At 34.2% G+C, this 26,421-nt stretch overlaps 2 protein-coding genes across 4 annotated transcripts; both read left to right on the forward strand.

The window, feature by feature from the left end:
* Positions 1-951: 951 nt before the first annotated feature.
* Positions 952-13,223, forward strand: LOC136208818 (folylpolyglutamate synthase). Of its 3 annotated transcripts, none has more exons than XM_066000068.1 (17): positions 952-1,108; positions 2,242-2,424; positions 2,587-2,798; positions 2,939-3,004; positions 3,364-3,473; positions 4,149-4,209; positions 4,302-4,385; positions 5,524-5,580; positions 9,319-9,379; positions 9,624-9,670; positions 9,831-9,908; positions 10,363-10,521; positions 10,981-11,328; positions 11,436-11,514; positions 12,014-12,169; positions 12,582-12,769; positions 12,863-13,223. In XM_066000068.1, the coding sequence occupies exons 2-17, from the start codon at positions 2,247-2,249 to the stop codon at positions 12,920-12,922; spliced, it is 1,944 nt and encodes a 647-aa protein (XP_065856140.1). In that variant the 5' UTR covers positions 952-1,108; positions 2,242-2,246; the 3' UTR covers positions 12,923-13,223. The 3 variants fall into 3 exon arrangements, with proteins under 3 accessions (XP_065856140.1, XP_065856142.1, XP_065856141.1); XM_066000070.1 differs by having other exon boundaries at positions 10,984-11,328; XM_066000069.1 differs by having other exon boundaries at positions 964-1,108; positions 2,239-2,424.
* An 8,185-nt stretch (positions 13,224-21,408) lies between these two features.
* LOC136209634 (glycosyltransferase-like At3g57200) lies at positions 21,409-26,312 on the forward strand. Its single transcript, XM_066001168.1, has 11 exons — positions 21,409-21,871; positions 22,922-23,071; positions 23,223-23,275; positions 23,910-24,018; positions 24,104-24,238; positions 24,400-24,444; positions 24,655-24,842; positions 25,033-25,174; positions 25,372-25,418; positions 25,545-25,632; positions 25,710-26,312. The coding sequence occupies exons 1-11, from the start codon at positions 21,530-21,532 to the stop codon at positions 25,971-25,973; spliced, it is 1,563 nt and encodes a 520-aa protein (XP_065857240.1). The 5' UTR covers positions 21,409-21,529; the 3' UTR covers positions 25,974-26,312.
* The last annotated feature ends 109 nt before the right edge of the window (positions 26,313-26,421 follow it).

Below are 26,421 nucleotides of genomic sequence, written 5' to 3' on the forward strand. Positions count from 1 at the left end.
GCTAGGCGGAGATTTTTAGAACACCGTCCCGATTTCCACTAAATCGGTTGATTGATTTTTGGCCTCCTAGGCAGTCCTAGGCAGGTCTAGGCGGTCTTTTTGAAAAAACTGGTCCTTAAATTTCATGTCAATTTTTTTTTAATTTTAAAAAAATATTAAATAAAAAAAACCTTAAACTATTAAATTTATTTTTAAGAATATTAATTTTATTTATTTATTTTTTGATAAGGAAGAGTCATCTTTATTAAATATTAGAAACAAGAGCAGTACAGACACAAGGAGGAGGTTCTGTAATCCAGACTATCCTCTCGAAAGCAGGTGTAGCTGAACGGGCTAAAGAGTGAGCAGCGGAATTCGCTGACTTGCGAATAAATGAAATTGACATATCAACTATATCCCTAATAAGGTTTTTGCAGTCTTCAATAACTAGATCCAGAACCGAATTACCACTAGTTTCTCGCTGAATAGCATACACTAGCAATTGTGAATCCGATTCCACCAACACGTTCTGCCTGTCAGACTCCTTCAACCAACTCAACGCTTCACGGCAAGAGATCGCCTCCACTAAAAAATGGTCTAGAAAGCAGTAAATAGTACCGTTACCTAATTTTATTTTATTTTGACATATTATGTTATAAATATTATTTTATTGATCTATTTGTTATTTTTTAAAGATATTAATATAAATAATATTAAAATATTTATGTTTTTCTACCCTAAATATTTTCTATTATTTATTTTTACATACTATAATTCATATATTAATTTTATTTATATAATACTTTATTTAATAAAAAAATAAATACAAAAAATACAAATCCAATTTTCTGTATGAAGTAGAGATGCTCTAAAAAAACAAATATGGAAGAAGACATATGGGTCCCACTAAACCCTAAATCAGTACACTCAAAGTTTGGGAAATTTTATGTTAAAAAAAAAAAGCCAATTTTCTGTATGAAGCTATAGAACAATAATATAAAATAGAATGTGTATAGATACGATACCAAAAACCAATGAAGCAAGCGCATAGTCAGTTGCAGCCACAAAAATAGCAGACAGGTTGGAGAGGATTTCCAGTCCCTACTTAAACACTATGGCTGCTCCTTCTGTAAGTGTTTCTTTTTCTTCTTTGTCTACCATATACATCTAATCAATATGAATATTTACAGTTTCTCCTATGGTTGTTTGCTTTCTTTGTTTCCCAAAACTTCTGGGTACGGACTATTTCGTTTTTTTACTTTGTTGTTTTTCATAAAGCAACGACCTTTGCTCTACTGAACCCAATCCACTTCTTTAACTGATTGACTTTGGTTTTGTTCTTGTACTGAAAATTTGAAACGAGAGAGTGAAACAGAGGTGGAATTCTGAACATATATGCTTTTACTTTTGGTGTTTTTATTTATCAATTCATTTGAGGAAGTGGGGATGGAATATGGTTGTAATTTTAGGAATGTTTCCTCACATTGGACTGTTGGATTGTGGTGTTCCAATATTGATTTGCAGATACATTGTTAAATGGGAGTTTTGGGCATTGCTTCGGATGGTTCTGTTTCAATTGGGTATCAATTTTGAATGGAAGTTGAAAACTTGTGGAGAGATTTCTCTGATGAAAGCAGAGTGTTCATTGTCATGGAACCGATTGAACTAAAAGCTCGAGCTTATAGCTAAGGCCCCCATAGTAAATCTTATTATTAATCTCTGACACACCCCCACACTCAAATGCCCCGTGGGCTTGCAGCGTGTACAACACAGGCCCATCCCGACATGTGTTTTTAATTCCACAAATTAATGAGGTTGCCAGGACTCGAACCATCGACCGTTTGGTCCAAGAGGCTCTCATACCATGTCATGGAACCGATTGAACTAAAAGCTCGAGCTTATAACTAGGGCCCAATAGTAGATCTTATATTAATCTCTGACATTCATATCCAGATCCAGATAATGGATCCCAAGCATATTCGGAAATCGCTGATATTTGATGTAGTTTATTGTTGGATTAGATTATAGTAAAAGCAATTTGGTGTTGCTAAGGGCTCACAAAACACATCTTTTCTTACTTATTTTAGAATTGAGTGATGTTCATTTAGTTACTCTTTTTTAATTGAAAAAGAAAACAACTAGCTTTGTGTGGGAAATATCAGCTTTTCATTGACTAGAGCTTCCCTTTCATATTTGTTTGACAGTCCAATTTATTAATTGTGTTATCATAATTCATCCGATTTACCCTTTTCTTTGAAGCAGGGTTGATGTTCCCTATGTTCGTTAGGAACTGTCATCTGAAGTGTGCAATAGCCAGTGTTTCACACTTCGACAGGAGCAATTATCAAATTCCTACAACAACACCATGGAACTGTTCTTTTCATGCAGGTCATGGGGGCTCTAAAGGTCTGAACAGGCATAGGATACTACATTCTCAAGCAAGAGGTAAATGAAACTTACAAACATTGCATATCAAGGGTTTATTACTCAAACAATTACTTTTATAACTTATGGAACTTAGATAAAAGTGAAAATCATCATATATTTTACTCTTGCTCTTTGTGGATTTTGAGTTTTTAAAACTTCTTTGGTGTTCTACTATTTCAGGTATTAACTATCAAATAAAATCATCACAGTTCATGGATAACATGGATTTTGATCTATCTGTCAAAGATTATCTGCAAAAACCGCCTCTTTCAAATTCTTATGAAACTGCAATGGAAGCACTTTCCTCTCTTATTACACGCCCAAAACGCGGAATCCACTCACCTTTTGTTAGTAAATATGAAAAATTGGACAGAATGCTTATGTATCTTGAGGTACTATAACATACTTCGAGTGCTTTGGCAATGCTCAAAGCTGGTTATCTTAGGAGAACTGCTCTTTGAAGTATCTTATTTCTGTTGTCCTAAGTGTTATTGCCTGGATATTGAAAGACAGCACACATGTTTTTCTGCAGATATTGGACTTGGAAGAGCATATACATGGACTCAAAATTATCCATGTTGCTGGAACTAAAGGAAAGGTAAGGTTCTAGTTTCGAATGTGCTTTTACTAACTTGACTAGCTGATAGACTAGCATCTGCACAGATTTGACCTTACATTGTGTTGTGTCCGAAACAGTTACGTTTCTGGAAAGATTTAATTTGAATGCTTACACGCATATGCAGATGAATATAGGTAGTTTGACTTCAATACATGTTACAAGTATAGAATAGGCAATATCTAGATTGTTATCGCATAAATTCTGCCCTTATTTATGTTGTAAGATCTGATTTGATTTGCTTACATTGCTAAAAATGTATTAAAACATGCAATTATGCACAATTGCAATTGTTATATTAATTATAGTTTGTTCTTCCTTTGATTTGATCCACATTTCAGGGTTCCACATGCACATTTTGTGAAGCTATTTTACGAGAATGTGGTGTTCGAACAGGGCTGTTTACTTCCCCTCACCTAATTGATGTGAGAGAAAGATTTCGTGTAGACGGGTTAGTTTTCATATTCATGGCTGTTTATCAATTTAAAATTTCCTCCCATTCACTATGGAATAAATATTCATCACTTCTATGCATTTAAAATGTAAACCATGGTCATGAGTTATACAACAATAGAAATGTTCTCTAAGGATATGACTGCAGTTTGCTGAAGTTATTGAAGATCAAATGCTGATGAAATAGAAGAAAAATCCATAAGCTTTAAGGGCAATGTAAACCAACAAACCATTTAGTGGCCATTGGGCCATCAAGTGCGCCTCAAGATTTTTCAATATTCTTCAGATGCGCTAGAATCCTTGTGACATTTGTGATCTACAACTATTCCACCTTCAATGTCAAGTGGTTTTATTAATTTTTTTCTGCCGTCAAATTAGAGGAAAATTCATGTATCTATGGAATTATGAAACTAAGTTTCACATAAGATGGCTGGATTTTTTCCAGCTCCTAAATCAATATGTTCAGGTATTCTATTTATTTAATGGAGAGACATTTTGCCTACGAGTTGGTGCAACAATAGTATTTTTATTCATATGAATCAGATTTAAGCTAGCTGTTGTGGGTTTTCTTATTCCTATTGATTCGATATCTAAGCTAGTAGTATATATCTTGTTTTTTTTGGAAGTTCACTGTAGATATCTTAATACATCTAATGATGAATTTCTTTAACAGACTGGACATATCTGAAGATAAATTTCTATTTTACTTTTGGGATTGTTGGAATCGCTTGAGGGTACTATTCCTTGCCGAGTGATGATTCTAAATAGTTAGCATGCATGATCTATCAAATTGCTGCAACTTAATTCTGGAAATTTTAATTTCCAGGAGCATGTAACTGAGGAACTGCCAATGCCACCACTGTTTCAGTTCCTCACAGTCTTGGCATTCAGAATATTTGTTGGTGAACAGGTTAGTTACAAATTTGTCATGGATGCTCATTTTCTAGTTTGAAACAATCTTGCACTAAAATATTTGTTGGTAAAACCAGTTAGTTTCAAATTAATAATGGTCCCTCATTTATAGTTGAAGCAATTGAGCAGTTCCAATGACATGTTCAGTTTCTTAACCTTTTTTTGGGTCCATTCCATTGCGCACTAGCTTTGGCGTGCTTCAAATCTTCTTATACATTGCGACTAAGAGCTCTCAAATTTTCTAGATGAATTAGAAACAAAATTCCCTGGTAACTGGATCAGGTGTATAAGAGAGCGATGCTGTTATAGATATGGTCAAACTGCTAGGTGTCATAGAACCAATTGAACTAAAAGCTCAAGTTGATAGTGAAGGCCAATCATAGATAGATCTTATATTAATCTCTGACACACACATGCGAATGCCTCTTGGGATTGAAGCGTGTACAACACAGGCCCATCCCACCATATGTTTAATTCATCAATAAACGAGGTTGTCAGGATTCGAACCCTCGACCGTTTGGTCCAAGAGGCTATGATACCATGTCAAGGAACCAATTGAACTAAAAGCTCAAGCTGATAGTTAAGGCCATCGTAGATCTTATATTAATCTCTGACACCAGGTAATAGGGCAGGAAAGGGCGGGTTATAATGAAGATGGGTCAGAGAGGCGGCAGTCAAGGATGCAGGGGAAGAAAATCTTAAGAAATAATTTCTATTCTTAATAGTACTAAAAATTTAACCATTTTAAAAGAAATCAATTCACAATCTAAAATTGGAACTAATTTCTGTAACTTCGATTAAAATCAACAAAATAAAGAGCATTGGACAAATGTGTGAAAACATGAAACTTTTAAGATATTTGATACCTTTAGGCCAAGAATAATACATCTGAGTTTGAAATTTCTAATGATCTTATTAGAACTGGGGTTGTTCAGTTTGCAATTATGGAGTGTCTCAGTGCCATAGCAATAGCAATGCTGTTTGCTAGCAATATCCCCATCGCCATCATGTTCCTAAGTATATCTCTGCTTATTTTTCCACTTCTTAGTTAATGTCATACCTAGATAATGGTTGAGTAAGCTTGTTGTGGTTCCTCTTGATTTTTAGTTCTGCCTTTTTTATTTTCCTATTTTCAGGTAGATGTTGCCATAATTGAAGTTGGTCTTGGAGGGTTAAATGATTCAACGAATGTGGTAAGCTCTCTTCTTTTAATATATATGTTTTAGGCATTTATCTTGTAAAGTTACCTAGGCGTCCTTAATTTAAGAGTGATACATTGACATCCTTTCTGTCATCCCCTATCATCAATCAAAGATGAAAATTCAAATAATGTGCAACAACCTTCCTGTGTGTTTTCATTGCAATCATCTTTATTTCAACCTCAAAAAGCCAAAGCTCCTTCAAGTCCTACTAAGGCACTGAAAACCATCCAAATTTCAGTTTTCGTTGGAAATTAGAAACTTTTAGCACTAGAGCTTGTACAAGTTCACTCCGGCTGTAAATGTGAAGCTATTCGAGAGAGCTATTTCTTTTTCTTTGAGCTTTTTTTTTTTTTTAATAAATGAAGGTTATCTTATACCTATTAAGCTTCTAATACCTATTGTCTCTTACCTATAATGGGCATTTAATGTTGTAATGTAAAGATTTTCAACAATTTTTAATATTCTTAAACATGATGATGTACTTGACATTTTTCTAATAGTCTATTGTTCTTTTACTTCACCTCTTTTAACTTCCATTTCCATTCCCCCAAACTCCCATCCATTACATATTCAAAAATCAAGAAGGAGAAGAGGAGCATGCAAATTGTGGTTTTGAAACTCGTAAAATAACCTATATGTTGCAGATTGTATAGCTGTGGTTTATATTGTGCACATGCGTGAAGTGTGAACACAGTGAATAGATAATTGCATTCGAGAAATCATATGGATTTACCATTTACTCTATTTCTTTAGTTATAGTATCAAAACTGTATAAATTGTATAGTTTATCTATGAATGAATATATCATTCTTCCCAATTTCCATGCTTTCTCATGGTATTACAGCCCATGGTTTCTGGTTTCTGTGTTTTTATTTATTTTTTCTTTCTGAGATGAGTTCTCAGAATTTCTTCTCCAGTCAGTATTAGGGTTTCTTTGAGCACCCTTTTGGAGACATTATTTTGTCTCACTGCCCCCTAGAAAGGAAGTACAGGCGCCCAGATAGGTGTTGTTTGAAATCCGGTGACCGGATTCCCTGCGAGTGGGCCACATGCGCCACTGTTGTCTAGAAGCTCTTCTCCACGTGCCACTTTACATGACCGGTCCTCCAACGGCCATTTTTTCTCTCCTGTGTCGTCTCATCATTTCCAGGGTGATTATCTGGTTAGGTCCTCTTGGTTGGTGTGTGTATTCTCTTTGATATTTTCTTGGTTCCACGAGTCTGCATGGGACAGACATACTACATTTCTTCTCTGCCTTGAGGTTAGCATTTCTTTTACCTTAGTGTATCTATCTTGTTTTGCTACTGTTGTTTGGGATTGATTGAAGGGTTTGTGGTCATCATATAAGTTAGTCTTTAGTATAAGTCTTGATCCCCTTTCCCTTCTATAACACTAACTTATATACTAAAGATTTATACCACAAATACCCCAATCTAATACAATTCACCCTTCCAGAACATTCCTAATAATGGGCTAGGCCATTCTCTATCAGAATACTTCTCTAGAGATTTCCAACATTTCATGCTTTTGAATGACATTCTCCATCAGTCATCTTGGGTTGACGCAGCATCTCAAAACAGTGTGGCTGAACACAAAAATAGACACCTTCTTAGCTTTTTGAAACAACTATGGCTCTCCTATTTTTAACAGATGTTGCTAAATACTTTTGGGTGTATGTAGTATCCACAACATGTTTTTTTATTAGTTGCATGCATTCATCCGTTCTTAAAGGTATGTTTTTATTCCTAAACCATTGTTTCTATCTCACTGAGAATATTTTGGAGTACATGTTTTGTTCGTGATGTTCGTCCTCAGATAACCAAATTAGATCCCAATTTGTCAAACGTGTATTCCTTGGGTATTCCAAGCTACAAAAGGGTATAGATGTTATTATCCTTCTCTTAATAAATATCTTGTGCATGCTGACTTAACATTTCTTGAGCATATTCCATTTTATCCTACATCTTTGGATTCTCCACAGTCAATGGGAAGAATGATGATGATGTGCTGGTCTACAAGCTCACCAATCTCCTGTTGTTCCTTCTTCCATCCTATTACACCATCACCTCTACTAAAGTTCACCTATCTCCTGTTGTTCCTTCTTCAATAGCTGCACCACCACTGTCACTTCCACCTCTTATTTGCCATGTGTATTCCAAAAGGTAAGGGCCTCTTGATTCAAGTTTAGTACCAATCTCTTGTTTGGGATCAGATCCATTTGAAAGCTCCTTGGTTTCCCTTCCAACATGCACAACAGGAGGGGGACTTTGACCCGGAAATCCATAGCTAAGATATTATTAGTTGAAAGAATGCTCAAACATATGGATTAAACTATTTTGAGACTTTTCTCTAGTTGCCAAACTTTCTCTACTCTACTGTTTATCTCCTTGGCTGCTACTTATAGCTAGGCACTTCATCAACCTGATGCTAAGAATATGTTCTTACATTGCGATTTACGTGAAGAGGCTTATATGGAGCATCCACTTAGGTTTGTTGCTTAGAGGGAGTCAGCGAAGGTGTGCAAGTTAAGAAAATTCTCGTACACTGAAAACAATCTCCTCATGCCTGGTTTGGGAGATTTAGTGCTGCAGTGATTGATTTTGGCTTACATAGAAGTGCAAATGATCATTTGTGTTCTTTACATCATCTAGTTCTAGAGGCATTTTATTAATTGTGCTTGTGGAACAATGAGACTGGGATTATGAAGTTGAAAGCATCCTTGGTACTTGTTTTCAAACAAAGGACCTAGGATCTTTAAAATACTTCTTGGTAAATGAAGTTTATCACATTCGTAAAGGAATTTGCTTAACTTAAAAATTAGGGGTGTTAAAACGGGTTATCAGGTTATGTGATCTATATATTCTACATGGTTAAATACGATACAAATGACACTTAATAATAATCATGTAACGGGCCGGTCAAGTGGGTTGTCTCTGTAAATCGAGTTGTCGTGTTAGAGATTCACAAATTAAAAAGGATGTCAGTTTTGATTGAGACAAAGACTTATAATGCGCTTATGATACCAAATGTAAGCTTGAAAGTTGAGAATGGTGACTTGAGAATTCTGAAAAGTATAGAAGGATTGGTGGGAAGTTGAACTACCTTACAATCTCTTGTCTTGATATAGGCTTTTCTAGTGAGTGTTGTAAGCCAGTTCATGTCATCTCCTAGCACTTCATATCAGGATGTTGCTAGTCATATTATGAGGTATCTAAAAGCTGCCATAGGATGTGGTATCTCATATCAAAACCATGGTCACCACACGGTAGAAAGTTTGCGTATGTGGAGATCATATAGATAAACGTTTTACCACTGGTTCTTGTGTATTTGTTGGAGGCAATCTCGTCTTTGAGAAGTAAGAAACAAAGTGTGATTGTTGCAATGAAAAAAACAAAATTGAATAGTCAGTATAAGGAAAACTTCAATGGATGATTGTTGCTATGAAGAGTTTGGATTGATTCAAGTAGCGATCAAACAAGGGTTGAGCTTTAGCTGCAAAATTAGTCTCCCTATGGCTGTGAAGTGGAGAGCATCTCCACTTTCTAGTTACTTCTCTTTTTTAAAGAGAAGTGTGATAGATGAGAAAAATATATATATATATATATATTTTTTTTTCTTTTTTTTTTTTTGAGTTGTATCTTAAGAAGCTTCCACTTCCTTAGTTCCGTAAGATTTGATTGTTAAGAAAATTTGGTTAATGATCTAATTTGGTTGATTAATTTCTTACAGATCAAAGAGCCTATTGTTTGTGGCGTTACATCTTTGGGGATGGATCATACAGAGACTTTGGGTGTGCCACTTCATCATCCTTCTCATTAACTATTTTTGCTTTTATTTCTAGATGCCAATTTCTTTTAGTGGATTATCTTATTTTTATTTTGTCTTTCTGGGCTGAAATGTGTTTTTTAACAAAAACTCGAGCAATTTCCTCTTTAGTTTTCTTTCCAAGACAGTATGCTTCATAATTTGAATGCCAAGAGCAGAAAGAGGTGAACGATTTATTAAAGCAACAAATTTTTTCCCCTGTTATGCAGGTAATACACTTGGAGAGATTGCTGCACATAAAGCTGGAATTTTCAAGGTATAAAATTCATGTATGAGTAGCTAAAACTGGCAAGAATACAGTTCTATGACAGATTATTCATAGAAACGTATCTGTTTTGATTATTCTAATTGGCAGTATTCATTATCAAGTATTTTCTGAATTGGGTTGATCATTGATATCTTCCCTGCTCCTGAAGCCTCAAGTACCTGCATATACGGTACCCCAGCTTTCTGAAGCCATGGATGTTCTTCAGGAGAAGGCCCATAAACTGATGGTAATCGCTATTCATCTATACTATAATTTCAAGAATATGATATTCTTCTTTTGTAAAATATCTTTAGATCAAATTTATTTGACCGGACTTAATCTAGTGGGCTGTATACTAGGATAAGACCCTATTCTCAGACTTGGATATCCCCTTCTTATTCAATACATTTTTTGTTGATTGATGGACATTTTTCCAGGACTTGTCCCATCACTAGCTGTTTTGGATATTTATTCAGGGTAGGGCGAAAAATAGGAGGAATCGCATGTCAGTTTTTGGTGTGTATATATATATATTCTGAATATTTTCTATCATGCTATATCTGTTAGCTTTGTTCTTAAACTACCATGTTTAAAATGAGTTGCTGAAGCTCAAAATTGGTCATGTTCACTTGACCACTTATTTACCGGGAGACTCATGACTTGCGAGGGGCTGTTGTTTGATCTATCTGTACTGATTGCAGGTACCCCTGAAAGTAGTGGAGCCTCTTGATTACAGAAAGATGGATGGATTGAAGCTTAGCTTGTCTGGTGATCACCAACTCAGTAATGCTGGTCTTGCTGTTTCCCTATGTAAATATTGGCTTCAAAGAACTGGAAATTGGGAAAAACTATTCCAACATGTTAGTTTTATTCTGCATCTTTCTTCAAATAAAATCATGTGAAATCTTTTATTATCAGAACTTTAGACTCGTGTGAATCCTTTTCTAATTCTAGACCATGTAAAGTTCCAATGCTTGACAAGAATGTCCAGATTGGTTGTTTGTAAACATATTTGTGCATGTTTCTGTAAATGTTCATTTACATGTAGATAATGTACTTTTCTGCATTCATATATTCATTTGAACTTCAGCTGATGTGCTAGTCCTACTGCATTAATATATCCTAGTGGTGTGATTATACGATGACAGATCAATTTACATATATTTTGTCAAGACGTTACTGGTTTGGTCATTTAATTGCGCCATTTCTCTTTTTCTGGAAAAAAATGTTATTTGAATTCAGGTTCTTTTCTCAGTATGTATTTTCTGGCTTAAAATAATATATATATTTCACCAGTCTTGACTCTCTGAAATATATAGCAGGAAAACCATGAAGCTAATTTGCCAGAGGCATTTCTCAGGGGTCTTGCAACAGCACGTCTTTCTGGGAGAGGGCAAGTCATCTATGATACTCATTCAAAGTCCCACAATTCATCAGATGTAGCTGAAAATTCGTCAGGGGATCTGATTTTCTACTTGGATGGAGCTCATAGTCCAGAGAGCATGGAGGTTTGTGCTAAATGGTTCTCTAGTGCTGTTCAATACAAAAAGCAATACCCGCAGTTATTTTCTTCTCATGATTCTGAAAGTATGAAGATAGTTCCGGGAAATGGTTACATCCAATGTGAAAGGAGTAAATATGAAGAGTCCAACAAAATAATAAAGAAGGTAACTTTGTAATTAGTTTTGGGGTTGAAGTTCTTACCCTTGTTACTTTTTACGTGCATGGTCTATTTACCAAGTTTTTGGCTTATATATGCCATGCCTTATTGTAGATTCTTTTGTTCAATTGCATGGACGTAAGAGATCCTCAAATTTTGCTTCCTCGGCTTGTGAACACATGTGCCGCCTCAGGTACTTGCTTCTTTTATTCAAGAGCTAGATGCATTGTTATGCTCTTCTTCAAGCAATAATCATTTGTGCGCCATAAGCCCAAGTACCCTAAACTTAAAGGCTCTTTTGACCAAGATACTTATATTCGCTAAAGGTAAATTCTCTAAGAATTTAGAAATAAAATAATGTGGAATGGGATATGATTGATTTTACTGAAATTCTTTAAACACGCCTCTTATTGGACAACTTCATAAAACGACTGTAAAGTAAAGATGAATGTGGTACACCTGAAATGACCCGAATAAAATGTAATATACATGTAATGATCCAAACAAGCATACCACGTAACGTATTAAGTCAGGTGTATACATGAGGTATTATATCCAGATTGTACAGAAATTTTTATCTTACTAACAATTAAAATTCAGCTTGTAACTTGTGTCTTCTTTTTTTGCTGCGTGTTTGCACAGAAATATCTGTATACTAAAGATATGAAACTTGAAATAATGATTATTGGCAGGTTCCTACTTCTCAAAGGCCATTTTTGTCCCAAGCATGTCAAAATACAACAAGGTCACTTCTGGCACCTCAGCCATTCCGATAGAGTTCTCTAACCAGGATTTATCATGGCAATTCAGCCTCCAGAGGCTTTGGGAGAAGCTTCTCCATGGCATAGGTACTCTATTTTGTGCTTTTGAAAAGCATTCGTATTTTTTCTTTTTCTTCCTAAATTTTCTTCTCCATGGCCATGTGCTTCTACTTCTCGAGGCGAATTTTAATCTGAATAGAATTACAGATAATAAAAGAGATACGCTGTTGTGTAATAAGCCTACAATATGTAAAATTCTATTATGATACTTAATTGAGGACTCCTTGTGGTGGTTTTGGTGATCATGCCTATGTGCAGTGCAATGTGATTCTGTTTCTATTACATGGAATTCAGCTACTTAATTACCAGCACGAAAGAACGAACTTGTCGCAATTTGTGATTAGGAAATTACTTTTTCTGATCAGCTCAGTGATTTCTGCATGTTTTTAGCCTGTCAATATATTACATTGAAAATCTTTGAAACGGTTTGTGGAACCAGATGTTGAGAAAAACACCAAGTTGGATAGCGTTCAGGCCTTACCACCACGTGAATTCCTGTACGCGGATGCTTCCCATTGCCGTCCTGCAGATGGAAAGTTGGGTTGCAGTGCTGTCATTTCCTCATTACCATTGACAATCAAATGGTTGAGGGATTGTGTTAGAGAAAACCCGGCCCTGCGGATTCAGGTATGAACGAATTCTTATACTTTATTGTGTGTCTTAATGTATATGTGAATGTAGTTTGGTTTTACTGAGCACACATTACATATGGAGTTACAGGTACTTGTGACGGGATCATTGCATCTCGTGGGGGATGTCCTGAAGGTGTTAAAGAGATGAATGAATGAACGAATGAATGGTAACGGCTGTCCGAATTAAAGATTTATATTCTTTGAGATACCGAATTTATCCCACAATTTTTTAAGCAGATCATTTGACTGTGTGCTTGTCTAATCTAATAAACTAATATGCTATCTTTGTGTTGTTGTACAATAGTTGTTTTGACAGAATAGTTATAATTTCAGAAATTATTTGTTCATGGAATGGAATATCAATTATCAGGTTTGGCCTGCTCATGTGACCATCCTATTTTCATGTGTTATGAACTGGTTTCTTCTATATATATATAACTGGTTTCTTATTTTATATATCAAATTTCAGTCAAATTCAACCAATTTCATACAATTTCACATGAGGTTAAATTGGATGAAATTGATGTTAAATTGCCGTTAATCATGTTGAAATGTTATTTTATTAAACATTTGATTGAATAATTCAGAATTTATTATATAATCGAAGTTATTACTTTATCGAATATTCATTTATCGAGGTTTAACTGTATGTATAATTAATACTTTTTCTTTAACTAAAAGTGTCATTTTTTTCCTTCTTTTTTATTTTTTTTTTGGGTCTATGGAAGAGTAATATTTAAAATATATATTCAATGATTAATTTGGATTTAAATGAATCTAGATGAACTTAAAAAAAATTATCCATAAAGGGTTGTGCCAAAGAAAACAATCAAACCTCTTCCCACTTTTAATTTCTTATAGTGGCTATAGAAAATTGGGCCAATGATTATCAATAACACTAGAGATTTAATCAAAAAATAACTTATAACAAGAAGAATAGAGCAAATCCGAAATGGCATTATCTATAGATGTGATTAGGATTAGGATAATAAGTGTGCTATTAGCTAGCGATCATGGTATATAATTATGGGTTTTTGGTCATCCTCCAAATCAAACATGATAATGCACCTATCATATTATTATTTCGTAATTACAAGGCACACCTCGAGTTGTAGATACCTTTTTATCTCTAAATTTTTTTTATATAAAAATTAATTAGTGATATCATATAGATAATTTCCGTGGTCCAAAAATGTTGAGCCTGCCTGATATATACTAGAAAAAAACTCACTCTGACAATCAAATTAGATAAACACATTCATCATCACTTCCAGAACCCTTGGTCTAAAACCACCATTCGGTTTAAGAATGGACGACTACCACCTCACCACCGGCGCTATTCGCATACGGGGTTAACCCTCCTCTCCGTCAACACCTACCTCAGTTTTAACATCCGTGTCTAAAATTTTATTTTTCAAAATAAATAGTGTAAATTATTTATGAATTTAAATATATTATAAGGTTTAATTTAATGTTTTTAGATGTAAATTAAAAGATTTGGGTAAGTTTTATAAGAAATTATAAATAAGGAGGATTAAAATTAAAATTTCTCAATTAATTACCTATGTCTAACGTAAATATATATCCTATATTGTAGTTATTTAATTTGATCCATATAATAATAATAATAATAATAAATGATTATAAATTAAATATAAAAAAAACAATATAAATGTGAGACACTTGCTACCACATGTCAAGATTTCGTGTCATCCAATTTACACATGTCTTAATATAAATGAATTAAAGTACACTTGGCTATTTTAAAAATGTTTTGGATCCACATATCAATATTTTGATCATATAAAATCTATATAACATGTATCACTCTCATTTTAAATTCATATATATAGGTATATTCTCATTTGAATTGATATGGGATATATAGAGTGGATGAAAGGAATAAAAAGATAAGAAAAAGAGAGAGGAACGAATTGTTAGTTCCATATATATTATACAAACATCCGGTTTTACATCGTTCAGTTGAGTTGCGATAATTATTTCGGATATAAGTCGAGTCGAGAATATTCGGTAATTATTCTAGACGAAGAACGACGAGGTACGTCCGATTTTGTACCGTTAGGTTTCGATAATTATTCTAGGTACAATTTCAGAATTTAATATATGTTGTACGGTTAATTTACGTTTTACGATTAATTGGTATTCATACACTCCTAATAGTGTCACGAGTGTAACTGAACCTTCGATCGGAATTAACGATACCAGTTTAGTGTCACACGTTACGATTTCGGTGATAAATAATAAAAATAGTCTAATAAAAGTTGTTGGTTTAAAATTTAGTTTTAAACCATTTATATAATATTAAGTGATTTTAATATATCGAGTTAAAATAAGTTATGAAATAGAAGGGCTAATAATTAGAATTCATAAAATTAAGACAAGTAGACTTATGCCAATGTTTCAAATCTATGTTGTCATATCGGTTTTAATTAGCTATGTTAGTATAAAGTTAGTTCAAAAATAGTCTAATAAAAAAATTTAACTTTAAACGATAATAAATTTTATCAATACAATAGTTTGAGCGATTAAATTTTAAAGTTTGATTAAATTACGAATCGGTGATTCTATACGAGTTTTTAACCATTATTCTTATATTAAAAGAATATTTAATAATTTTAAAGGATTTTGGTATTTTGTTTGTGAATTATTTTGAATAATTGTGATTATTTGCGAAATAGTCAATTGAAGGCAAATGGTTTGATGGTTATGGAATAAATTGAAAGTTTGATTATGAAAAGAGATTTGAACATATTGTGATTTATGATTTTATATATATCCATCTAGAGTAATCCGGACGGGTGGGTTTGATATTTGAAGACCATGTTCAGTGAGGGACATGACATGTGTACACAGTTTAAAGACCTAGTCGGGTATTGGCAGCAAAGTGTTGAGTAAGACCAATACGGGATTAGGCAAGGTTAAAGAGACGTCTCGATTATATGTGGTTTATGAGATTTATGGATTGATATGTAAGGGGAGAAACTCTAGAATGGATATAAGGTTTATGTTTTCTGTTACGAGTTGATTTTGATATAAGGTTTATGTTTTCGGTTACAAGTTGATTTTGATATAAGGTTTTACGTTTTAAATTACGAGTAGATTTTGATTATAATGTTTTACGTTTGTTTGATTACGAGTTGATTTGTTAAACCAATTGGTTTGATTACGAAATTGGGTTGATGAAATGTTTATTCGTTCATGAGTTAGTTGGTTTGTTAAAGCGGTTTATTCGATTTGATTCGTTTTCATAAAACGTTGTTCGATTTGATTCGTTTTGATAAACATTGTTCGATTTGTTTTGTTTTGATAAAGTGATTTATATATATTAAATTATATAGTAATAAAGTGAAATATACAATTAAGTTATTAGCGAATCAATCAACGTGTCAATAAGTTAAAATGAGTTCATAAGTTAAGAGAACTACCTAATTAAGAGAACTACCTAAAATAGGTAGAACTACGTGGCTTTGATTTTCGATTTAAAAGATTTAAAGATGTTCAGGATACGTAGGAAGCTCGATAGAATTATCGAGTCCAAGCCAAATAATAAATAAAACTTTAGGTAGTGCAAATGAATAGTTATCGATTAGAAAATACGTTTAGCTTTTAGACTGTTAAAAGTTCGTTACCTTGTTTTCTGTTCATACCCGATGCCGTTTTGGATCGGGCGTGACATCAGTTGTCTTGCATTTCCTTTACCTCACATGTCCTGTGTCTACAAACATGGAATCCCTAAGTGGCACGCCGGACATACTAAAGAATTTCGCATGATTCGATTCGATAGACATACTTAGAAGAATTCTAATTCCTCCAAAAAAAAGAGAGGCCCTCCACGGTATGCAAATAAAAGAAAGCAAGGAAAACCTCGAAAGGGTGGCAAGAGAAGGACTGGCCTATGTGCTTAATCAGCTTCAAACAAGCGACCACCGCAGATATCACACATCTGCTCTCCGACTAAAGAGAGGAATTTTTTGCCAAGAGCTTCTACAATTTCAAAAAAGACAACTATTTATAGGGGCCATAAGACATACAAAACGACACCAGAACGTGACAGCATAAATATCGACATATGTCACTCACATGGCCGCTAAGCAATGCGTAATAAATGACTATCATGTCATCATTACATCCTCTAATCACGAAATAAATCGTTCAAATACCATATGGCTCGCACCCATCGAAGCCCTCCACTAGCGTCCTTTAGAAGCTTTTACAGTGCTTCACGTCTCAACCAATCCACGCCCCCGACCAGCTCACTTTCAGTTCATTCACGAACTTCGCAGTCATCACTCACAATCCACCATCTAGCAACCTCATATATAATAGTTAGGTCTAGTCTATGAGGGGGAACTAATTGATGAGTTATGTGGCCGAACCCAACAAACAAGAGGTTAGGCCCATCGACAGTGGTAAAGGTCCAACCTTTACCGGACCTACACTTAAAAAAACCTAGATATAGGATGACCAACCCCATTAGAAAGAGGTCTGATCCATGACTATCTCTCTCTAACTATTCTTTAATCTGTCTAACTTGGATGATTTGAGTGTTTCTAGGACCGATCCAATACAAGAGAAGTGCGTATCCGGAATGTAGCCCGGAAAGTCTCGTATCTCCATTAATTACTATTTAGATTCATTACACACAAATATTATGGTTGATACATATACATTACGTTATGCATAGCCTTTTTTTTTTTAAGAATGTTATACATAATTATTAGTGCTTACTTTATTTATATATATTGTCTTCAAGCTTGTAATTTTAATTAAAATTATTCTATAAATACAAATTTTAATTAAAAAAAACTGATAGTTTATATAAGATTTCCAATCATTTATGTGTAGATTGTGCATATGAAAAAAATTAAATTAAATATATAATTCCTATAAAAAATAAATTCTAAGCCTATTATTTTTACAAGACATTTTTCATATTCCATAGGTGCTCACCCCATCCAAGTTCTGTCTCGTCCCAATTTCTAAAAAAAAAAAAAAAGACATTTTCATATTATTTTTCTCATAGAAACTTCACTTTTCATATTATTAAATTTAATAAATTGTTCAACTTATAATTATATATAAAAAAAACATTACGGATTAATCATTCCGATTTCTATACATTAATTTCCTGGTTTTTCATTTCAATGCATTAACTTTATACTTATTAAATTAGTTAGTTTTTTTTTTTTGACAACAAAGGTCATTTTATTAAATATCAGCAACAATAGCAGTACAGACACAAGAACGAGGTACTGAAATCCAGACCTTCCTCTCAAAAGCAGGTGTAGCTGCACGGGCTAAAAAGTGAGCAGCGGAATTTGCTGACCTACGAATAAATGAGATTGACATATTACCTATATCCTTAATAAGGATTTTGCAGTCTTCAATAACTAGATCCAGAGCCGAATTGCCACTAGTTTCTCACTGAATAGCATATACACTAGCAATTGTGAATCCGATTCTACCAACACGTTCTGTCTACCAGAATCCTTCAACCAGCTCAACGCCTCGCGACACGAGATCGCCTCAACTAGAAAAGGGTCAAGACAACAGTAAATAGTACCATTACCTGCAGCTTGGAACCCGCCATCGCTATCCCGTAGGATGAATCCATAACCAGCAGTACCCGAGGCAGAAAATATGGCCCCGTCAATATTAAGTTTTAACATACTTGGCGGGGGTTTGCACCATTTCTGAGTTACTTCAGCAGTCGTCACTACCGCACCACTTCCCTGGCTCTGGGCAGCTTTCCAACTTGAGATAAATTGCATGGCAGTGGAGAAGAGTATGGTAGGTGTCATGACTTGTTTTGACCATACTCTATTGTTCCGATTAAGCCATAAGAACCAGCAACAGACTGCCACCGTACCAGTTTCCGACGGGAACAATAACCCTAACTTCTCCCAGAACTCTCTAAACGAAGAGCAAGAATCTCCCAAACCTGCAACACTAGTCAGACCCTAGAAAAGTCGAGCCTGACGGCAGCCAACTAAGGCATGGAAGTCATCCTCCTCTGATTGCAGGCATGAAGGACACAAGTTATTGATCAGAACCCTTCTAGCAGATAAAGCGCTCAGCGACGGTAAACATCCAGCCAAGGTTCTCCAAATTAGATTTTTTACCTTGGACGGAACCTGAAGTGCCAATACTGAACCCCAATTAACTCCATCAATTGTGAATGATGGATTATTGCCATATTTTTCAGACAGATGTTTATATGCACTTTTCACACAAAACTTGCCTCTCTTTCCCCAATACCATCCCCATGCATCAAACACCAAGCGATGACTTAGAGGAATCCTCTGAATAAATTCTGTATACCGATCCACAAAGATCCCATTGATTAATTCCAAGTTCCACTCCCCTGAAGGCTGTCGGATGTTATTCACAGTATCCACCTCAAGGCCCGGGAGTCGCGCACTTTCTACAAAAGGGTGATCAGGGTCAGGCAGCCAAGGGTCTTCCTAGATGTTAATAGACTCCCCTGTCCCAACAACACGTCTAGCTCCAGAAATAACAAGTGATTGTGCAACATGTATACTTCTCCATATAAAGCTGAGCTGATTACCCAGATCCGCCTCTAGAAAGGAAGAAGAGGGAAAATACTTAGCCGTATATACCCGTGCAAGTAATGAATCTGGATTGGTTAGTAGCCTCCAACCTTGTTTAGCTAGAAGAGCAAGATTAAATAAATGTAACTTTCGAAAACCCAATCCACCTAAGCTCTTCGGGACACATAGTTTCTCCCATGACTTCCAACGCAGGCCTCTCTCCTCAGACCCAGATCCCCACCAAAAAGAATTCATCATTCTTTCCAGATCATCACACAGAAGTTGAGGTAAGAGGAATAGACTCATAGCATAGGAGGGGAGAGCTTGTATAATAGATTTTTAATGTTTTTTTAAGTAAGATTTCTATTATTTTTAAGATCGTATGTTTTATAGTGTAAAATAATGTTTTCACCGTTTTTATATAACCATATCATATATATAAATATTCTTTTTAAAACCGTTAAAAATACAAATTTCAAATATAAATGAAATGATAAATCAATTTTTATATTAAGTTGATTTTTTTTTTTTAATTATAAGGGATTTGATGCGACATAAATAAGAGATCAAAATCTCAGTGTATTGAACAGAAAAATAAAATTAGAATAATATGGAGCCTTAGGTTTTTAGCTTTAATTATTTATAAGAGTATTTCAGAAGCATTTGAAATATCTCAAATAACTATTTTGGCAAAAAAATCTAAGCAAATTAAAAATAATGTATATCCTCCAAAATCCAGTTATTAATAAGGTAATAAAATCTGTCTACCAAAAGAAATAAGGTAATTCTTCCAAAAAAAAATAAAATAATAAGGTAATGAAATCTCAAATGATTTATTTCTCATCTTTACCTCTTTAAGATTTTATTTTATTTTTAATTCTTTTTCTACAAATTTATATTTAAGCTTTTGATACGAAATATTCATCCAAATATTCCTAATATTATTTAACACCAAGAACCTATTTGTTGTTCAGTTGATAGATATTATTAGCTAAGTGTTTAATAAAATGGTGATAAAATGTTATTAGTAGTATATAAAGTGTTTAAATATATTTTAAATTAATCGATACATAAATTAATAAAATTAATAAAATATAACATAAAAATAACTTAAATAAAAATAATAATTTATTAGACGGACAAAAACATTATTTTTTCCACAATTATTTATAAAAATTGAATTAATATTAAAAAAGAAATATGTTCAGTAAAATTTCGAAGAATAATTTTATCAAAATAAAATAAATATAAACCATTTGATTAGCTCAAATAAACACTCACAGTTAAGGCTTTTTACATGTCACTATGAATGATGTGTTAAGTTTTCGTAACTCTTAAAGATGAATTGGAGATGCTCAGCATAATTAAACTTTAACTAAAATTAAAAAAAGATAAAGTATTAAAATGGATCTATAGTTTTTGCGGAAATATCAATTTAAGCTCCACGTACAAAATAATATAAATATAGACTTAATGTTGAAAAATGGTATCAATTTATATCTCGAAACGGAACATGACTCGTTATTCATATTACTCCTTAAGTTCTGATTTCTCTCTCAACGTATAATTGATAGAACTTGACGGAGTAATATAAATAACGTGTTGATGCTATTTTTTGTATTTGAAACCTAAATTGATGATTTTTCAAAAACTAGGCTTAATACATATCTACATCCTTAAACTTGGTATATTTTGCCTGTTGACACCCTGAACTTTTAAAATAATTTATCACACACCTATAGTTGCTTTAAAAACCTATTACACATATATTTGACTTATTCGGACCTTTTAAATTTTTGTACCTGGAATCTAAATTGATGATTTCTCAAAAACCATAAACATATATTTTAGTACCTTATTCTATTAAAAAAATAAAAAATAAAAATCAGAAATTGATGTATAAATTGGATAAAAAAAAAATTATAGTTAATATTTAATTTGGAATATTTGATTTGGTGATATATCTTAATTTGGAAAAGAGAAAGACCAAAACGACGGCAATAACTACACCTAACGACAACACGGCTCCTCTCTCTGCACTGCATTGTATTGTACGGTTCGTCCTCTTCCTTCCTTCATCTTTCCATTTCTTTTCTCTTTCTTTCTCTCTCTCTCTAAATCTATATATAACTCTCTGTAAATCTATATATGCTTCATTTTCTCTTTCTTCATTGCCATTTCTCATGGCGGGTTCAAGACCCTCCTCCTCCTCCTCCTCCATCGTTTCTTTACCGTCACCTTCTCAGCCATTGGCTTCCCGTCTCTTATTGCTTCTCACTATCCTCCCCTTGACTCTTGCTGGTTTCGCTTTTGTTCTTCAATGGCGAGGCGGATTGACTGACCCTGTTTCTCGCTGGTCCCCCGACCACCATCAATTTCCCGGTATGGAAACCTTTGCCTCCTCTCATTCCTCCTCCAGGACTAAAGGTTCCGGTTGTGCCGATATTTTGGGTCGGAGTAATTCCCCTTCGTTTCCTTACTTCAACAATTGGAAATTCAATTTCGATTCCGATCCGAAGCCCAGGGTCAGTTTTGTATTTTTTTTTTAAATCTTTCGCGGTTTACGTTCAATATTCAAATATGTGTATGTATGTATGCATTCAGCATTCGTCGTATTGAGATTTTTTTTTCTGTTTGATATCGTTGATCTGTTTTCTGATTTTTATCTTATTCCTATCTGTATCTAAGATGCTGATTCCATGGTGCATGGAATTGGAAAGATGCAAGTTGATAAGTCATAAGCCATAAATTATCATTGATTTTCTTCTTTTCCTTCTCTGGTTATTTGTTAAAAAAAATATTATCACTATGAACGGCGAAATCTGGAGGAAGAGGATTCTTGTTATTTTCATGTTTGATAATAATAAAAAAATCTTGCTTTTCTGTGGAGAACAGAGAATTCTTTTCTTTATACCCACCGATGCACTTAGCTTAAATTCTTTGATTACTTGGATCACTACAAAAAAAGATAGTTTTAAGTGATATATATGTGTCCCTACGGATTTGATTTGGTTCAAGAGATATTGCTTCATCAAATTCCAACAAACATTATGTATTAGGACTATATTTTACAACTTACTATGTTGACGAGCCTTGGAGTCGGATCACGACAATGCAGCTATGATTTTTACTAATTTTCATTTCATTTCATTATCTCTTCTGCTAATTCAACAAAGGTTTGACCTTGTAAAATGATTAAGGGTTACTTTAATCTTCGTTTCTATTAAACTGGTGCCACTTTCTAGTAGTTTTATATGAAATTATCTGGACATATTGCCGGTTCCATATTGATCTCATTTGCAAGTCAGATGTTCTCTTAGTGTCTTTACCTTAAGCAGTGTCTCTGATTTGAAGAATGGTTTTATAAAGTTTATTCCAAGCTCTTCAGATTTTTAAACTTATACAATTTTCACTTCATTCATTGTGAATGCATTTGATTTTCTTAACGCAATTGCTGCTGATACTTACTTTGTGTTCCATTGAAATTTTAACTTCCATCTATGTTTTTGGTTTTAGAAAATGGAGACTTGGATTATGTTATGACTTTTTTCCATTTTTAATTTTCTGCATGACAGATATCTATAACTACAAGCACTTCTGCAGGCTTAGAACAGACTTTGCCATGGATATTCTATCACAAAGTTATTGGAGTTTCAACCTTTTTTCTTTTTGTGGAGGGGAAGGCTGCTTCTAAAAACGTAGCTAGAGTTCTGGAATCAATTCCAGTGAGTATTCTCTTGTTCTTACCAATCAGTGTTTTTTAATACTATAACTTGATACATTCTTTTTCTGCTGCATGATTTGCCAGAGTGATTTCTCTGTCTTTGTTCTGTTTTCTTCTCACTTACTGATGGCATGTTCTGTCTTTTTTTTCAGGGTGTGAACGTTATTTTCAGGACAAGAGAGTTAGAGGAACAACAAGCAAGAAGGTTAGTGCATTTTTAATTTGGTCATCTTTTTTCTTCTGAAAAAATAGGGATAAATAAATATAAGAAAAGTTCAGTGTTGTGTTTTTTACAGAATTTAATAACTAGTGACCCATCAGATATTTAATATTTACATGAAAATGGTAGTTTTGATGAAGCAAAATTTTGAACCTTCCTTCATCTCCAAATCCACCCATTTTGGGAGGTAGAAATCTTGTTGCCAATTCAAGAAGGATGAGAGTTGCTCTTCCATCCATTGGCTCAATCCGTCAAAACAAAGAGATGATGAGATGCTTTCTTTCCAATCAGTCCTCCCTCACTCCATCCTCCCGTCAATCCCTCAAAACAAGCAGACTGTAATTGTGAAAACATAAATAATCAAGCAAAAGAACTGTTCATTGTCCATGCTATGGAGGAATTCTGTAATTTTAGTGGGATGGAAACTGTTCACTGGATAGGTTTATATTTCTCTTGCTTCATGGATGTAATGTGTGATCATGTAGAATAAATTGGAATATTCCAGATGCTTTAATATGACATAAACTTGGCATTTTTGTTCTTTTGTACTAGTTATCTTCTTTATCAGTTTGATTAAAGTGTTACAATTCTGTGTTTCTATTCTGGTTTTGGTTATCAGCCGGATTTGGAATGAGACTTGGCTGGCAAGCTTTTTCTACAAACCATGTAATTATGAGTTATTTGTCAAGCAGTCCCTGAACATGGAAATGGCCATTGTCATGGCAAGGGTAAGGTTATTACGTGCTTGTAATCAGTGTGAATCATTTTCTCATGTTATGTCTGATATAATTTGTCTATATGTTTGATCCTTAGGAGGCTAGCTCTGATTGGATTATCCATCTTGACACTGATGAGCTAATACATCCTGCTGGTGCTCATGAATATTCTTTGAGAACATTGCTCGCAGATGTTCCAGGAAATGTTGATATGGTTGTCTTTCCAAATTACGTAAGTGTAATTGCTTATATAAGATTCAGAGGATATAGTACTTAATGTTTTTACGTGCTTATCTGTATTTTGATGTCGGAAAGAAGATTTCATGTGCCATGCTGTATGTGTATTATCTTCTTTCTGGTGTTTATACTTAACAAAAGCATTATTTGTTTCAGGAGAGTGCTGTTGAGAGGGATGATATCAAGGAGCCTTTTAGTGAGGTATTTCTTCAATTTTCTGCGTATGACATATAAATTTCTGTTACATGATCCTAAGAAACGGGAAAATGGAAACATTATTTTCAAATTAATAGGTAGTAAAGTAAACCACCAAATAACTCTGTGCAGAGTGACACTATATTGTTTGATATTCGGCTAGGCTGGCGAGAATCCTCCTACATGAAACTGATTCTTCTTATTGTTTTGACATAGGTCTCAATGTTTAAGAAGAACTATGATCACCTTACAAAAGATATATACTTTGGCAATTATAAGGAAGCAACTCGTGGTAATCCAAACTATTTTTTAACGTATGGAAATGGGAAGGCTGCTGCTCGAATTCAGGAGCATCTTCGCCCAAATGGTGCACACAGATGGCATAACTATATGAAGAGTCCACGGTATAGTTATTTTACATAACTTCCCATTAATTGTGTGCTGATATGTCTCCCTATTATATTTGCATTTTCTTCTCTCTTTTTTTTGAAGTGAAGATGTGTCTCTGTGTGAATATGCACATGTTTAAGTATCTTGTTTTTGTTTGATTTCTCCTAAAAGTACCTAATTAACTTTCCATTTAAACTCTGACAGAGAGCTCAAACTGGATGAAGGTGCTATTCTACATTTTACTTACCCTAAATTCTCGGATTTAACTTCAAGACGTGATCGCTGTGGATGCAAGCCTACTAAAGATGATGTTAAAAGATGTTTTATGTTGGACTTTGATAGGGCTGTAAGTTTTCATGCTTTCACTCTCTAGTCATGCCTTGTATAACATTTATTTACGTAATTTTTACCTACCCCTTTCTTTAAAATAAATTGCAGGAGTTGATATGATAAAAAAAACATTGAATTATAACGAGATAATGGCAGAGAACGTTCGTTTTTGATAAATTTTGCTTAATTCTTTCTTTACTATGTTCTGAGCAGGCATTCATCATTGCTTCAACGGCAACAGAAGAGGAAATGCTTCGCTGGTAAAAAGCATTATAAACTCTTTCCGTTTTGCTATTATGGTTATTTCATTATTTTTCATGTCATGTCGTTCCCTTTCAGAGTTGTAATAATTGCATTCACCCTTTATACAAATGTCATTGCAATAGGTATCGAGAACGTGTTGTGTGGACTGACCATGACATGAAACTTAAACTCTTGAGAAAGGGAATCTTGTCTCGCATTTATGCACCCATGGTAAGTTAAGCTGCCTATAATATTTCCGTTGTGCAGAACTGTTCTCCACCTTAAACTTTTGACCATCCCCATACCAGGTCATTGTACAAGGACTCAGAGAATCCGGTGTGTTCATCAATACCATAGCAATGGCACAGTCAAATCTAACAGAGTTGTCATCTGCTGGTGATTCTTCTGAAGTATCAAAATCTGGAACGATTTCTTCACGAAAGATTGGCCAAAACAGAGAATCCGTGGCAACTGCAAGAAGGATCTTGCACGTTCCTGATGATATTTTCCATCCCCCAGCTGTTCCACCACAATCTCCCCCTAGTTTGGAAGCTTTTCAGGTAGATAGATAGTGTGACATTACATTACATTGCATCCACAGGCGCCTTCCCCGGCATCATTCCTTGCTACAAAGAGTGATAAGGTGAGGCATATTAGTGTTGAGTTTGGTGGGAGCGTTCCCGATCATTACGATCATTACCCAAGCGCTGCTGTAAATTTGAGGTAGGTAATAGATTCTATAGCGTTGTAGAGCAGGATTCTGATTACAGATTACAGATTACAACCATGATTTTGTTTTTCTTGGTAGTTTTGTAGACGCCCTTTCCCTTGATTAGCTGTAATTGGAAAATTCTGCCATTTTCAATGTTTATTCATACACATTGATACAGGGAAGAAAATGTTATTGAGTTTATACCTCTTTCATTTCAACAATTTATTTATTTATTCTCATGTGCAATTATCCCCAGAATATATGAGATCAGGCTTTAAACATAGGATATGCATTTAATCGCAGCTGCC

Source organism: Euphorbia lathyris, chromosome 10, assembly GCF_963576675.1.
Source record: "Euphorbia lathyris chromosome 10, ddEupLath1.1, whole genome shotgun sequence".
NCBI classification, from domain to species: Eukaryota; Viridiplantae; Streptophyta; class Magnoliopsida; order Malpighiales; family Euphorbiaceae; genus Euphorbia; species Euphorbia lathyris.

What these genes read in the sequence shown, in the direction of transcription:
- LOC136208818 (XM_066000068.1), top strand. Translation starts at nt 2,247, where the DNA reads ATGTTCCCTATGTTCGTTAGGAACTGTCATCTGAAGTGTGCAATAGCC. An exon ending in TTGCTGGAACTAAAGGAAAG is followed by an intron (nt 3,005 to 3,363) that starts GTAAGGTTCTAG and finishes TCCACATTTCAG; the next exon opens with GGTTCCACATGCACATTTTG. An exon ending in GAAGCTTCTCCATGGCATAG is followed by an intron (nt 12,170 to 12,581) that starts GTACTCTATTTT and finishes TTGTGGAACCAG; the next exon opens with ATGTTGAGAAAAACACCAAG.
- LOC136209634 (XM_066001168.1), top strand. Translation starts at nt 21,530, where the DNA reads ATGGCGGGTTCAAGACCCTCCTCCTCCTCCTCCTCCATCGTTTCTTTA. An exon ending in ATTCCGATCCGAAGCCCAGG is followed by an intron (nt 21,872 to 22,921) that starts GTCAGTTTTGTA and finishes TCTGCATGACAG; the next exon opens with ATATCTATAACTACAAGCAC. An exon ending in TGTTGGACTTTGATAGGGCT is followed by an intron (nt 25,175 to 25,371) that starts GTAAGTTTTCAT and finishes TGTTCTGAGCAG; the next exon opens with GCATTCATCATTGCTTCAAC.